General features: G+C 37.7%; 1 protein-coding gene across 1 annotated transcript in view; it reads right to left on the bottom strand.

Annotated features, from left to right (window-relative positions):
* The window catches only part of pcsk5a (proprotein convertase subtilisin/kexin type 5a), a 46055-nt gene that overhangs the window by 19853 nt on the left and 11065 nt on the right, over positions 1–15137 (bottom strand). Inside the window, exons 14-26 of the mRNA XM_036581005.1 lie at positions 14291–14410; positions 14024–14126; positions 13723–13913; positions 12058–12142; positions 11842–11945; positions 11576–11717; positions 10679–10794; positions 10485–10587; positions 8940–9076; positions 4857–5057; positions 4159–4227; positions 1216–1258; positions 963–1105 (exon numbers count right to left, since the gene is read on the bottom strand). Coding sequence (XP_036436898.1) covers positions 963–1105; positions 1216–1258; positions 4159–4227; positions 4857–5057; positions 8940–9076; positions 10485–10587; positions 10679–10794; positions 11576–11717; positions 11842–11945; positions 12058–12142; positions 13723–13913; positions 14024–14126; positions 14291–14410 — 1557 coding nt within the window. The remainder of the gene's footprint in view (positions 1–962; positions 1106–1215; positions 1259–4158; positions 4228–4856; positions 5058–8939; positions 9077–10484; positions 10588–10678; positions 10795–11575; positions 11718–11841; positions 11946–12057; positions 12143–13722; positions 13914–14023; positions 14127–14290; positions 14411–15137) is intronic.

The raw sequence follows: 15137 nt of genomic DNA, 5'->3' as shown, positions 1-15137 counted from the left end.
GGATTCTGAGCTCTGTTTTAACCCGCATGTAAACACAGTCACTACGGTAGCTTTTTATCATTTTAGAAATATTGCTGGAGTTGGCCTTTTCTGTCTCAAAGTGATGCAGAGAAACTTCATGCATTTGTTACAAGCACAGTTGATTACTGTAATGCTATTTTATTGGGCTTTCTAAGAAAACAATACATGCTCTACAACCAGTACAAAATGCGGCAGCACAGATCCTAACAAAAAGCTCATATCATCTGCGTTTTGAAAGAACTTCATTGGTTCAATCTTTTAGGGTAGATTTTGAAGTTTTGTTATTAAGGCACTAAATGGGATAGTACCTGCATACCTTGCACAATGTCTATCTATGTTCCAAAACATCATCTTAGATCTGTAGATACTGCTCTGCAAACACCTTCCGTAAAATACAGAAAACGAGAGGAGGTCTCATTCTGTTATTTTGCCTTCAAACTGTTTTTTTCTATTGCACTTTTTACTAGACAGTCAAGCTCAGTACACACTTTTAAGAAACATTTTAAAAACAATTTCATGAAAAAAAAACTTTAATTTAGTGTTTAAATTAAAATTGTGTCTGTTTATGGAATTTATCTTTTTTGATCTATGTCACTGCTTTGTATGACTTCTTAATACTCATAATTTCATCTATTACTGTTAATCTTTATCATCTGTCTGTAAAGCACTTTGAGCTGCCACTGGTATAAAAAGTGATCTATAAATAAAGCTATTATTATTATATTATTATTATTATTATTATTAAAATATAGTGTACATACTATAACTAGGTCTGACATGTTACGGTTTGGGAATCTGTGGGCTAGGGAGCCAGACCCAGTATGGATGTGTGGATCCTCTTATTAAAGCACTTTCAAGTATAATGTGCTTGTAGCCTGTAGAAACAAAACAACACAAACTGTCAGCATCCAAATGGTTAAAAACATATGACTAAGTCTTACCTGATAGGAAGAGGTCGGTCTCACACCAGTGGCACTCCTCCTCATCACAGCTGACACAGTCATGCTTGCAGGCCACACAGCTCATTGTGTCCTCTACGGGGTATGTCTTAGCAGGGCAGTGTTTATAGCAGCCCTCCTCATACCTGCACCACAAACACAATGACACATGCATATGCATGACTTGGTTCCAGCCATAACTAAACAAATTCTACTCTACACAGACAGCTCTCTGTTTCAGAGAATATTCTCTTACTTATAATAGCCATCAATGCAGGACAGGCAGTGTTTGGGATTATCTGTAACAGAAGAGAACAGTTAAAGTATCCAGTGAATTGGATGTGCAAACAACAAAGAAAACCTCTGTAAAAAAGCAACGCCCTCATGTTGTGTAAATTTCATTATTCATGTAGGCTAACGGAGATCACCTGATATTGCTTTCAACTTTTGCCCTGATGCCCAACTAGACCAAAATCAACACAGCTTAATTAATTATGGTGCACTATGAGGTAACAGTTGTGTTAGGGCACAACCTAACATTTTGTTTTTGCTAAAAATGTTATTGTTTGAGCAAGATTATTTTTTTATACAAGCAACGTGCACATTTATGCTACAAGTGAAAGTGTAAACCTGGTTTCTGATGCATACCATACTATTTTACTCCCCCCTGCCATCCTGGACACTGTAACTCCTTATAAAATCACGGATTCCAATTGTTTAAAATAATTGTCATAAATCTTGTGTTCTTCTTAGTACCATTACTGCTGTTCTTAATACCCCCAATCTGCTTGTCTGGATGTTTCTTCAGATACTTGTGAAAAATTCCTACACTTTATTGTTGACAAGATAGAGATCTCATCTCACCCCCTTCTTATGAGCCATCCAACACTGTCACTTGCTTTGCTGTTTTTGAACTGTTTTGAGCTTGAGTCTCTTTCTCACCTAAAGGAACTTACTGGTTATTTGAAATCTGTGCCTCATGTATTGTACCAGCAAATTGATGATCGACCACTGACGATCGTACCAGCAACCACTGATCGAGGAAACTAATCTGGACATCCCAGTCCTCTCTAATTTTTGACAAATTTCCAAACTCCCTTTAGAGAAAGTTGTACTTGTACAACTGCAATTTGTTTTAGACATACATGCTATTCTTGGAATATTAAAGCCCTTCACAGTTCTGAATGTGCACTTAAGTTTTTAATCTTCTTTCATTAGCTACTGTCTTCAGGGATTCAGCCATTCTTATGCTTTTAGATCTCACAGCTGCTTTCGACAAAGTAGACCATAGTATCCTCATCTCTCGCTTGGAGCACTGTGTGGGCATTAAAGGTACTGCTCTGGAGTGGTTTAGATCTTTTCTGTCAGCCTTGGTAACTTTGTATCCTCCTCAGCACCTCTCCCTTGTGGAGTCCCCCGGGGTTCTATTCTCAGGCCAGTGCTATTTTTCCTGTATATGTTCCCCTTAGGGTCAATTCTTAGAAAATATGACATCTCTTTCCTCTGCTATGTAGTTGACACCCAATTTTACCTTCCCTTGAAACAGACAGAAAAAACTCCTTAAAACTACTGTTGGACTGTCTTGAGGACATCAAAGCCTGGATGTCCTTAAAATGTTTGAACTTTAATAAGAATAAAACTGAAGTCCTGAGGTCTGGACCCAGTTGTGCCTGTAATGCCCCTCATATGGACCTATGTTCCCTGGAACCATATGCAAAACCTACTGTAAAAAATCTGGGTGTGATAATGGACAGTGATTTTAAATTGGACAAGTGTTTAAATCTAGCTTTATTCAAAGTGAGGCTCTTATCAAAGGTCGAGCACTTTTTAAATGATTTCAAAAGGGTTATACATGCTTTCCTCTCATCCCAACTTGACTACTGTAATGCCTTTTATGTTGTTGTTAGCCAAGCCTAACTCTCATGCTTACAGCTGGTCCAGAATGCTGCAGGAACACGCAAACGAGAGCACATTATCCCTGTGCAGATCTAACTTCACTGGCTCCCTGTACATTTTAGGACTGATTTTAAGATGCCTTCAAATCTTTATATGGGCTTTCCCTCTGACCCCTTACAACCGGTTCCATCAAGCAAGATCACTCAGGTCTGCTGACCAGTTCTTTCTGGTTGTCCCAAAATCAAGGTTGAAGCACAGGGGAGATTGTGCCTTTGAAGTTAAAGCCTTTAAACTAGTTATTTATTCTATTGTCTTTTTCGTTGTTTAAACTGTGTTGTTTAATGTTTTGCTATTTTGATTGTACAGCACTTTAATCAACTGCTGCTGTTTTTAAATGTGCTTTATAAATAAATTTGACTATGACCATTTGCCAAAAAAGTCAAAAGTCACAGTTCAGCCAAATCAGACAGGACCTTCCCTCATAGGTAGAAGTGAGTTGTAACATTTTCAATTATAACTAATTGTAACATAAAAAGTCTGGTAAACTGATGTAAATTCAATGCAATTCCATGTTTTTTTCAGCCCAAATGTTACAATATCTGCCTCAAAATAAATATGATTAGTGAAATAAGACTGTCAAACATGACAAATCTCTTTTGATCACACTCTTTTGAACTACAAAAGCTAAAAATCGGCACAGTAAAACCGAAATACGGTTTATTTACATGCCATCTATAGTATGTTTTTGATTCACCTGTACATAAAAACTAATAATTTACTGTATTGAATTTGTATTAGAGGATATGGACTGCTGTTTGCTTTGGGAGGCTTAGCTGTGTTAAAACTAACCCCTCTGTATAGAGATTGTACTTTTTGCCTTGTTAGCTCTCATTGTGAATTGGTTATTTGCTTCAAAATAGGACTATGATACAGCCATCAAGATGGTGATTAAAATAATATGGCTGTAAATTATGTGACTTACATGCAATGAGACATTTATGATGAAAAGATTAATTGCTGTCAAAATGAATACGAGAACGTGAAAATTGCTATGGGAATACGAGAAAATGACCACATTGCACATTCTACTAGAATTTGTTTAACTCTATAAAAAATTAATGTTAGTCCAGTTATCCCATGTAAGGTTGTGCCCTGCTCTTCCCCATGGTCCATGCCTAACTTTATACTAAATGTGAGTGCTTTCCTTCACTTACTACGCTGTCCCTGTTTATGAGGGGAGTTAGTAAGGGTTATGTGTGGCAACAAAGCTACATATGAGTTCAGAGGTCAGATCAGCACTTACAGAGGACACACTTCTTGCAGCCTTCTTCACACGCCATGCAGTCATCATACTCCGGGTCCTCAATCTCCCCTACACATGTGTACACACAGTGACGGTCAGCCATGTATCAAAGTTACACAATTGTCCCATTTACCCCAGATGTAGTTCATCAGTCTTGTCGCTGCTGTTAGAGCAAAACCTTGTGTCCTCATTAGAGTTACTTTACAGGAGAATGAAAAAAAATCCTAACTTTTAGTATAATCAAGATTTTCCCAACCAATTTTGAACCATATCTATTCGATTCCATTTGTTATTAAATTTTAACACAGTGTTATGGTCAGCTGGACTTTTCAAAACGTTTAAAAAATGTTTTTACAAGGCTTCGTTCTGGCAGTAACAATATAGTATCTGAAACCACGTAAGCAAGTCTATTTGAGATAATTTAACAAGAAGTGTGCGAAGGTATGAAGTTTACGCAATGCTATCACATGGATGTAAACCTTCATTTGTTAGCTACTGTAGCCTGTAGTCCCAGTGGTAAACTAAAGAAGCAAACTTCGGATATCAGACATGTCTTGGCTGATCAAGTACATTTGGGGTGACATGAAAATGTGATAATTTCTTTATTGCTTGAATTTTATGGCATGATTATTAAACATAAATGTCTATATTAACTAACTATAGCTCTAATCATGCACTGAATGAACAAGGCCTCCTACCCTCTCCACACTCGAGTGGTGTGCAGGTTCCGTGGCTGAGGTAGTACGAAGTGTCACACCTGAGGCAGTGTGTGGCAGAGGAGCACAGTCCGCAGTGCTCTGGGCATGGCTCACACGTCTTCAACACAGTATGGAAATGAGCCTCGGGGCACGCGGTCACACACACTCCGCCATACAGGTAGCGATCCAGGCCAAACTTATCTATAAATTATTGCATCACAGTCATTTCAAGGAAGTCATTTTGATGCAAGATCAGACAACATTTCATTGTTTGTGGTGGCTTGAGGGCGAAAATGACAAAATATCTAGCGAACAACTCAATGGCTTTATGTGTTCTCATGTTACCAGTATATGTGGAGGAATCTTTAAACACTTTAATGGTTTTTTACATACAAGGTATAATGCCTTTAATTCAGTGAAAATATGGTTATCAAGATGGGCTTCTAAATCTCCTCATCCATATACCACTGTCTGTTTCACGCTTCACTCAGAATTACTAGCTACATGGTTTATAACTGCTATGTTGCAGTCAATAACAACTGTATATGGGAAGGGGCATAGATTTTTCTTACAATGGATTTTAAAATATTACACTATATGTTTGTTATTAAATGTTTTGTTACTGTTTTGATTTGTTGTATGTTTTGTTACTAAATGATATAAAAATAATATGCTTAAACATCTTAAAAAAAAAGAAATTGTGTCTTGAGTTGTTTGGTCAACTTTCTGGTGAGCTAACTGTGGTCACAGACCCTATCTTGATGTTGTATAGAAACTATGAAATATTGTATACAGTGTCCATAGCTTTGGCTCTATCTATTGTTTAAAATTAAACAATAACTATACGAAAAATTGCAGAAAGACTGGCTTATTCAAAGCATTATTAATCTGTGAACCAGCTGTGAATACAGCAAACACATGTCAGTTTATACAAACTCCTCCCATTTTAGGGGACCATTAGTTAGCAATCTCAAATAAAATATCTAAGACACTTCTGTACATTTAGAATTCATTGTGCTGCTGATGCCAGTAACATCAGGAAAGGCAAGTGAGCTAGTTTTACTGGCAACCATTCATGCTCATGCCACCATGTTTCAAAGATAAGGTGGCATTTTTTGCATTATGTGCAGTTCCTGTTCTCCACACTTTCCTCATTCTCTCGCTCTCCTATAGTTTAATCATCTGTTCACAAGAACTCATTAGTTCTATGTGCAGTTTTATGTACCTTTTAGCAAAGTGTAACCTGGCCTTTCAGTATTTCTATTCTAACAGCGATTTGTATCTTGTGATAAAACTTTTGCTGTCATGCTGATGCATTCTTCTCTTTATGTTAGTCTATGACACATCTATGTTTACATTCTGGAAATTTGTGCCCATAGCGTCAAGAGAGCATTTGTGAAGTCAGGCTCTATGTTGAATGGAAAGGCCTGGTTTACAATCCACATTCCAATTCATCCCAAATTTGTTCAGTGGGATTGAGGTAAGGGTTTTGTGCAGACAACTGGAGTTCCTCCACATCATATTCATCAAAACTGTGTACTTCTTGTGCACCTAGTCATGCTGGAACAGGAAAGGGCCTTCCCCAAACTGCTGCTACTAAGTTGTATGCATATAATTGTCTGAAATGTTTTCATATGCTGTATCATTACCATTACCCTTTACTGAAGCCAAGGGGTCTTGCCCAAGCTCTGAAAAACAGCTCAAGATCATTATACCTCCTCTACTAAACTTTTCTGTTGGCACTATGCATTCCACTAGTGAGTGTTTCCTGGCATCCGCCAAACCCAATTTATCCATCAGAGGTCCAGACTGCTCCAGAGTCCAGTGTCAGTGTGCTTTACACCTTTCATTCTGATACCTGGCATTGCACATAGTGATCTTAGGCTTGTGTACAGCTGCTCATCCAACCAATTTCACGAAGCTCCTGACGCAAAGTTCTTGAGCTGATGTGTCTTTCAAAGGCAGTGTGGTACTCTGTAGTGAGTGATTCAACAAAGGATAGTCCATTTTTTTCAGCACTCAGCAGCCCTGCTCTGTCAGTCTGCGTGGTCTACTACTTTGTTGCTAAGCTGTTGTTGCTCCCAGATGCTTCCAGTTCACAATAATAGCACTTACAGTTGACCGTTGAGCAGATCTAGCAGGGCAGAAATTTCATGAACATGAATTCATGAACACTATCGTACAAACACAACAAACACTGGAACCTTCACTATAAAGCATGCGTCCACTCAGCACAGACACAACTTCTGTCCAGAGAAGATGACAAAACTATGTTAAAATAAGACAGCTGAGATGTACAAAGTTAATGAAGCCAAAGTTTTTGGCTTCATTAAAACCATTAACGAAGCCAAAAACACAGGTCACTGCCACAGCGAGCAGACCCAAAGGAAGACAACATGAAAGTTGAATCAAACAGCTGATGTGCAAAGACGAGGAAAAACAACAAAGCTATCTTAAACACCTAAACCTAATCATTGTATGTAAAAGCATAGTGCCGCAGCGGGCATGAAAAATGTTTATGTCTTACCTGTAATGACTCAATGACATTTATAGTTTAAGCATTCTTATGCTGTAAGTTTATTCATTAACTTGCAGTAACCGACCCGAAACTCTACTGGCCCATTGGGAATTCTCCCGACTTTCCCAAATATCCACTTCAACGTAGCCAATTAAAAACCAGAGGAGGTAGATGCTCCACCGGGTAGTCCATGCACAGCAGCAGGGGGAAACGGCATCACATAATAGTTAGGTCTTACTGCAGAAAATGTCTGCTAAAATTATGTGTGTTAAAATTCACATTCATACCTTTTTCCATTAATTCTACTTCTCATTCACAGTGTGCTTTAAAACGCTCTAGTTCTCCGAAACAACAGATTCAGAAATGCAAGAGTTGTCTTTACTTGAAATAATAGAAAGCATGGCAGGAAGAAGGCAGATATGCTAAAACACATAACAGCCCATTTTAAAAGCCCATTCTCCTGACTTTTTCCAAAAAACAATATGTGCAAAACTCTCCTCTTATAATCATTCATTTTTGCAAAGTGATGCTGTCACCATGCCAAGGTTTGCATGGCTTCATGCTACCATTGGTCTTCATATTTCTTTAAGGAAGGTACAACTTTTTTATGGCCAACATGTAAACACAGCTATTGTTAATCACTAGAGGCCACAATACAAAATATAATGTTTATTGCGTGCACCACCACCAAAACATCAATAGATCTTATTAAAAATAAACATCTTATTTAAAAAATGATGTTGTAGTACAAAAATGTTTATTTGTTCATTTTTATTCCTCAAAATTATAACAAAAGGATTATATTTTTAAATAAACATTTAAAGAAACATTGGGGGACGTTCCTGGGACCTAGTTTGTGTTGAACAGTCTCCCGATTCGTTTAAAAAGGGGAAAAAAAACGTTTTTTGAACAAAGACTGCATGAAAATCACAAGTTATCAGTTAAAAAAGCTCAATGACATTATCTGGGTACAAGATCTACGATCCTGCCAAATTTTGTGTTTTTACATCAAAAACGTAGGCTGAGAAACATTTACAATTTTGAGCGTGGAATAATAAGAACAATAAGAAGAAGATTGAGAAAAACAGTAAGTTGGCTTGCTATAGTAATAACAGTAATAATAATAATAATAATAATAATAATAATAATAATAATAATAGCAGTATTATCATCATTGATAATAATTTCTTAATAATAATTACTATTTTTAAATGATAATACTACTACTACAAATAATAATAATAATAATAATTATTATTATTATTATTATTATTATATATATAGGTCTTACATGATTTGCTGAGTTGTTTGCTATTGCTAAGTTCACCGATGCATTTGTGCTTCTTCCATACAGTTCCATGTGTTGACTACGTGTCTTCGATTGACTTAAACCAATGCATTTTAACTGCATGGTCATTGTTTCAAATTTCAAAACATAAAGCCAAAATAGGCTAGTTGCCTTTACTTATAGACAGCACTATATGTTCCTGAAGGTAAGAACACATCAAAACCTATAAGCATTTGTGTTAGAAATAAAGAATTGTCTTCATTCAGTTGCCTCTCACCTTTGTCACAGCTAGTGCAGTTAGCAGGGCCAGCATCCACACACTCAGCACAGGTGTGGTCACACACGTGGCACTGTCCGCTAGACTGGTACTTCCCCTCTGAGCAGTGAGCCACACAATGGCCCTCATCCAACCAGCTGAGACATGAGAGCAGAAACAGATAACCTCAACTAAAGAATACTTTATTGTGGTGCTATCAAATGACTAAACAGTTAAGCATATTATTATGTATGATTTTTTGTTTTTTAGATTAATTTAATAATGTTCCATTAGGGTCAAATTTTAGCACATATGACAAATGAAATTAATATGACAAATGCAATTGTGACAATAGAGATTATTAATTATTCACAATTAATTGCATTTTTTCATTTAAAAAGCAGTGTACTTTGTTATGTGAGTGGACTCACTGAGTTTAAATTTGCTGTGTATTAAATTCTGACAGTAAAAAATGTTACTGATATGCAATACTGTACCTGTAAAAAAACATTATATTACATAGCAGTAAATACAAAAAACATGACAAAAATGAATGTTTTCATTGTTATTAATATCTAGTACCATCACCAACACACTTGATTTAATTTAGTGCAGTACTGATACTATTGTGTGGAAACTAAATACAGGGCTTCTTTGAGGAGAGATTTGGAAACAGTCAAGCTAACCAACTGATACATCAAATCACAATGTTTGTTTATTCATTTTGTTTGTTTATTTATAATCAACCACAACCTTAAATTTGCTCTCCACCAAGACTTGTCATGTTTCTGCTTGTGTTCCTATGGTTTTGTGTTGCTTGTCTTCATGTCTGTCATGTTGTTTTGTGTTTTGAAAATTTGTCTTTAAGTCTTTGAAAAGTGCTAGAGTATAATATATTATTATTAATATTTGTTTATCTATATTTATTCTAATTATCTGAATGTATTTTTAACAAATAAACACTTACTTAGTTATGTATCTTTACATATTTTCTCAGATGTCCTAAAACTTCTGCACAATACTATACTTAAAGAGTATAACCAATAGTGCCACAGAAAATTAACAGAGGTCACGTGACAGAGAGATATACAAAATTGACTAGAGCAATATAAATTTGTTTCAAAATGGATACCAGAGAGAAAATTAAGGTGTATACGATGTCAGCTTGCAATTATTTATTCTCTAGATCTGGGGTTATGAGTTCTGGGCCTGCTTCTGAGAGTAGGAGTGCTAATCTAGGATGAAATTCCTTCTTATTTACTAAGACTTTACTGAGAGGGACAGATCCTAGATCAGCACCCTCTGAGAAGATTCTTGAAAACGGGCCCTGGTCACAGTCCAGCCCAGTGTAAGGACTGCCATGCTCAAACTTACTTACTAAACCTAATCACTAACTACCGAGTTGAATTGGGTGTGCTTGAGCAAGAAAATCAAAAAATTGCAGCACCTACCCAGGACAAGAACTGTTGACCTCTGCATGTTGTTATTAAACACACTGACACATTCCCAAAGTGGAAGAACTACTTTTCAGCATCAGGCAACCTGAAAATAAGCACTGATCCTCACCGAGAAGCTGTGCACTCAATGCAGTCATCATTTTTTGGCCCTTTGCATTTATAACAGGTGCTATCACATGCATGGCAGTTCCCTCTGTCGTCCTGGAACTCTCCTGTAACAAACATACACACAAAAATGTGCCCTGTGATGATCACTTCTAAGGTCAAATAACAGCATTTGAAAGTTTGGGATGACTGACTCACCATCACCACAGTCATGACTCAGCACACACATTCCGTTCTGCAGTATATGTCCATCCACACACACAGTACAGTTCCCTTTGCCTGGACCAATACAGACTAGACAACTAGCATCACACCTGTGCAGAGAAAAACACACACCCTGAAAACACTGAGCGCAAAGGAAACATCAAAAGACATGACAAAAACTAGAGCTGGCAAGATACCATTTGTTCTAGTGCAGCACCACCCGAACTTTTCCAATACCAAAATGCTTACCAGTTTTAAAATAAGCTATTTTCAATTAAAGTGGCTGTCTAAAAGTACCATACTCAAACTGTTCAATTAAACAACACTCTAGTAACATTCTGTAAAAAACACATACATAGTCAGCTATTCTTTGTTCTTTTGCTATATGTCCAAATGTTCGAATTTAATAACAAAAAACCTGTATATGTCCATGGCAAAGTTCCTTCTAACCTACTAATGCTCCATTTTCCCTCTTGCTATTTTTATTTCTTTTTATTTATCTGTTCTTTAATTGCTTTACGACGTTTCTCTGTTGTTGTACTGACACTTGTGTAGTTTCACGTCTTTCGTGTTTTTTTTTATGTATTTTCTGTTGACAAATTTCCCTTTTTTTGTACTATAACTTTTGTTGACTCAGTTAAGGCAGACAAAAAGGGTAAGGAAAAAAACAGCTGCCCCTGCTGGTCAAAACCAGTGTAACATGCTGTGTGTTAGCCAATAATATTTTGCAACACATCAGTAGTAAAAAAAGAGGAAGAAGTGCAACTCGGGAAAGCTTTTTTTTTGCATCTTACTATTCAGAGCTTTGACACAGCTGCTTTTTACATTATGTTATTATTAGTATTATTTTTTGACAAACAGATTCATAGTAAAAGAGCTTCATACACATACCGCCTGCAAAAGTTCTGTGTCGGTCCTGTGTTATCCAAACGGGACTGTGAGGGGTAAAAGCCCTGGCTGCAAGAAGGCATACACCTCCATTCTTCCATCAGATATTCATCAGCACAGCGGTTGCATGACTCTAGACCTGCAGCTGTGCCCACATGAATACATACTCACATATCTGAAACCACCTTATTAAAGATACAGACCATACACCATTAAAACCAGTTCCACACGCTCTCTCCTATACTTATAGGATAGTCAATAGTCAGAACCTGCACAGGTGGCACAGGCTGCATGGCACAGCTCACAGGCATCACTCTGCTCACTGTAGTAAGTACCAGCCTCACAACTCTTCTGGCATTTGTTTCCAATTAGGCTAAGAAAGAGAGAAAGCATGAGAGAGCTTTAAAATGGAATACAATACAAAAATTGTTTATAATGGTCCTATAATACTTCTTTACATTATATTATGAAATGACTTCCATTACCTTGTGCCCTCTGGGCATTCAGTGCAAATACTGGATGAAGTACACTTCACACATTTCTCACTGCATTTCCTACACATGTTTTCCTCTGTGGGAGGAACATTACAGGTTATTAGGATTTATTAGAATAGAGGAGCCTAAAGCTGTGTTCACAAGGAAATTTTGGTATCAAAACCCATTTAAACATTTTATACTGCCAGTGGTTGTTGTTCAAAGAAAGAAGCATAAAAACAGGGCTTCTCATCAGCTGTCCTTATCCCTTCTCAAGTAAGTTCTGGCTTTCTCCAACAGTCAACCCAGAGTGAGTTCTTTTGGCGTGCACGTACACTATACGACAAAAAGCATGTGGACACCTGACAATCCCATCTATATGAGCTTAGTGGACCTTCCATTCCAAAACCATGGCTGTTAATATGGATCTGCCAATCCCCGATTCGTCCATCAAATTGCAAAATAGTGAAGCATGATTCATCACTGCAGAGAACACTTTTCTTCTGCTCCAGAGTCCAGGGTCTGTATGCTTTACACCACTCCAGCTGACACTTCGCATTGTGCATAAAGATCTTAGGCTTGTGTGCAGCAGTGTGGCAATAGAAAAACCCATTTCATTAAGCTCCCAACACAGAGTCCTTTCACTGATATTCCTTCCAGAGGCAGTTTGAAACACTATGTGCTTCAGCACTTGGTATTCCCACTCTGTGAATTTGTGTGGTCTACCACTTTGAGGCTGAGCTGTTGCTCCTTGATGCTTCCATTTCACACAAACAGACTTACAGCTGATTGGGGCAGAAATTTCACAAATTTCTCATTGACTTGTGGCAAAGGTGGTGCCCTATGATAGTCCCACGTTTAAAGTCACTGAGCTCTTCAGTATGATCCATTCTACTGCCATTGTATCTATGGAGACTGCATGGCTACGTGTTTGATTTTATACACCTGTTATAGTGGTTATGGTGTGGCTGAAACACTTGAACTCAAAGATTAGGAGGGGTGTCTCGATACTTTTTGGCTATATAGTGAAGCTACAGTTCTGGAATGTGATTGTCATCCAGCATTTACTACATGTCATCTGCAGAGCAGTACAGGTAATCAGTACGCTATATGCAAACACAAAAGTAATTTGCTGTTTTTTGCATAATTTAATACAGTGGTCACACAAAGATTTGTTTTACATTGTATTAAAATCACCATTGTGACTGCATGTTGTGGGAAAATTTGCTGGACGAGTAGAACTAAAGCTGGTTGGTGTGCCAGCCACAGGCATTTGCACTGGTGAGACAGTACTTGTGAAACAGTTAAACATAGCGATGGATTGCGCAGCTCTGAATGTGAGCTGACAGCAATAATTCGTTACACCTCCATATTACTCAATGTGCCAAAACCCACCTTAATCCATCTCGTATTGGCTGAAGCCTGGTCATATGTTCTGTCAAAAGTTCAGCTCTGGTGAATGGAGCATTTTCCATGCCATGCATTGGTGTTTCTTGTTAACATGACATTGAAATTAATAGAAACAGCTTTGATATTGACAAATATGTCTCTATGAACATAGCCTAGCTTTACCATTACATGACACAGCCAGGGTAGATGGTTGCATTTTTAAACTTCTTATACTTCTTATACAAGTTCTTATACTTTCTATTTGTCTGTTGTTCCACAGATACTTGCCATGGTCAAGGTAGTATCCATCTTCACAACGGGTCACACAGCTGTTCGTCTCCTCGTCCAGGTAATATCCAGGTTTGCAGGAGGAGCACTGGTCACTACGGCTGCCTGTACACATTGTACAAGCCGAGTAGCACCTCTTACAGCGCTTCCTGTCACCCCAGAAGCCCTGTGGGCACTGAAACACACATGTCCTGCACACCCACAAAGAAGCGAGATGATTTACCATGGGGACTGTGATTGACTATGATCATCCATATACAAATGAGACAAGAGTATGATATGAATGACATGAGAGTCAGACCTGGTGCCATTCTTGAATTTCAGAAAATAGTGCAAGCAGGAAATACAGTGATGCGGACCTGGGCCCTCACAGCCATCCTCACTGCATTCTGAGTCACAAGAGCCTTTAATAGATAGAGAAGAGCAAAAGGAGAATAGAAATACAGTGGTTTGCAAAATTCTTAGAGAACTGTTTTGTATTCCCTTTGAAGGTAGGTATATTTCATTAAAGTAAATTGAGCAGTATATCAAACTAAACAGTTTACATTGAATAAAGCACAAAACCCACTTTCATATTCCTCTGTGTTGTCATCATCAGTGGACATCTCAGCTGAGCGGGGCTGTTCATGCCGTTCATATGGGTGGCCAGAGGTGCCATACAACTTCAGAGCCCATTCTAACAGTTTCCCTACACACAGCCATTCAAGAGTTTGATGATGTTTGGTGCCTACATACATGTTTGAGAGCTGACAAAATTTACATTTTTGGACAATTTAAAGAGACCAAAAAATGATTGTGGAAACCATATACATTAAAACAAACTAGATAAATCATTTAGCCACTTGATGTTAAATCTTAGCGTAAGTAAAGCCGCGGAAGCTTCAGATGAGCTAAAGCTAATGGTGGTGCTAGTCGGAGTCTAGTCAGGAGTTTATCAGTGCTGAAGAAGACCCATTGTCCTTTACACAAAGCATTTTAGCACACTTTACTGAACAATACAAATAATCACGTGTTTTTGAGTGCATTAACATTTATCTTTACACACAAATGTGAGCACTGTACAGTTCTGTTTAATCCGCTTGAGTAGCCAGCTAACTGATCTTAATTTTTAGCAAATACAGTAACCCAGATAATGTTTAGCTTATCTTGGCGCCAACAACAGTCTGACTGTTAATAGTTTTGACATTGAGCTGTGAGTGTGGGCCTTCTCAAGACAATCTAATTTCAGGAATGAAACAAAAAACACCATCCTCCAGATGATCAGGATAGCGTGTCAGGCATTATGCATTCCTCATCAACACCTTTCCATCATTTTTTTGTCTAATAATTCTGATTAATTTACTGCCAGTCTCACTGTAGGTTTGTTGTAGGGAGTTCTGTTAGTTTTTTTGTCTGACAGACAAAGTGGCTTTTAG

This window comes from Colossoma macropomum, unplaced genomic scaffold (assembly GCF_904425465.1).
Source record: "Colossoma macropomum unplaced genomic scaffold, Colossoma_macropomum, whole genome shotgun sequence".
Classification (NCBI taxonomy): domain Eukaryota; kingdom Metazoa; phylum Chordata; class Actinopteri; order Characiformes; family Serrasalmidae; genus Colossoma; species Colossoma macropomum.
This window is presented reverse-complemented; position numbering and strand designations above follow the sequence as displayed.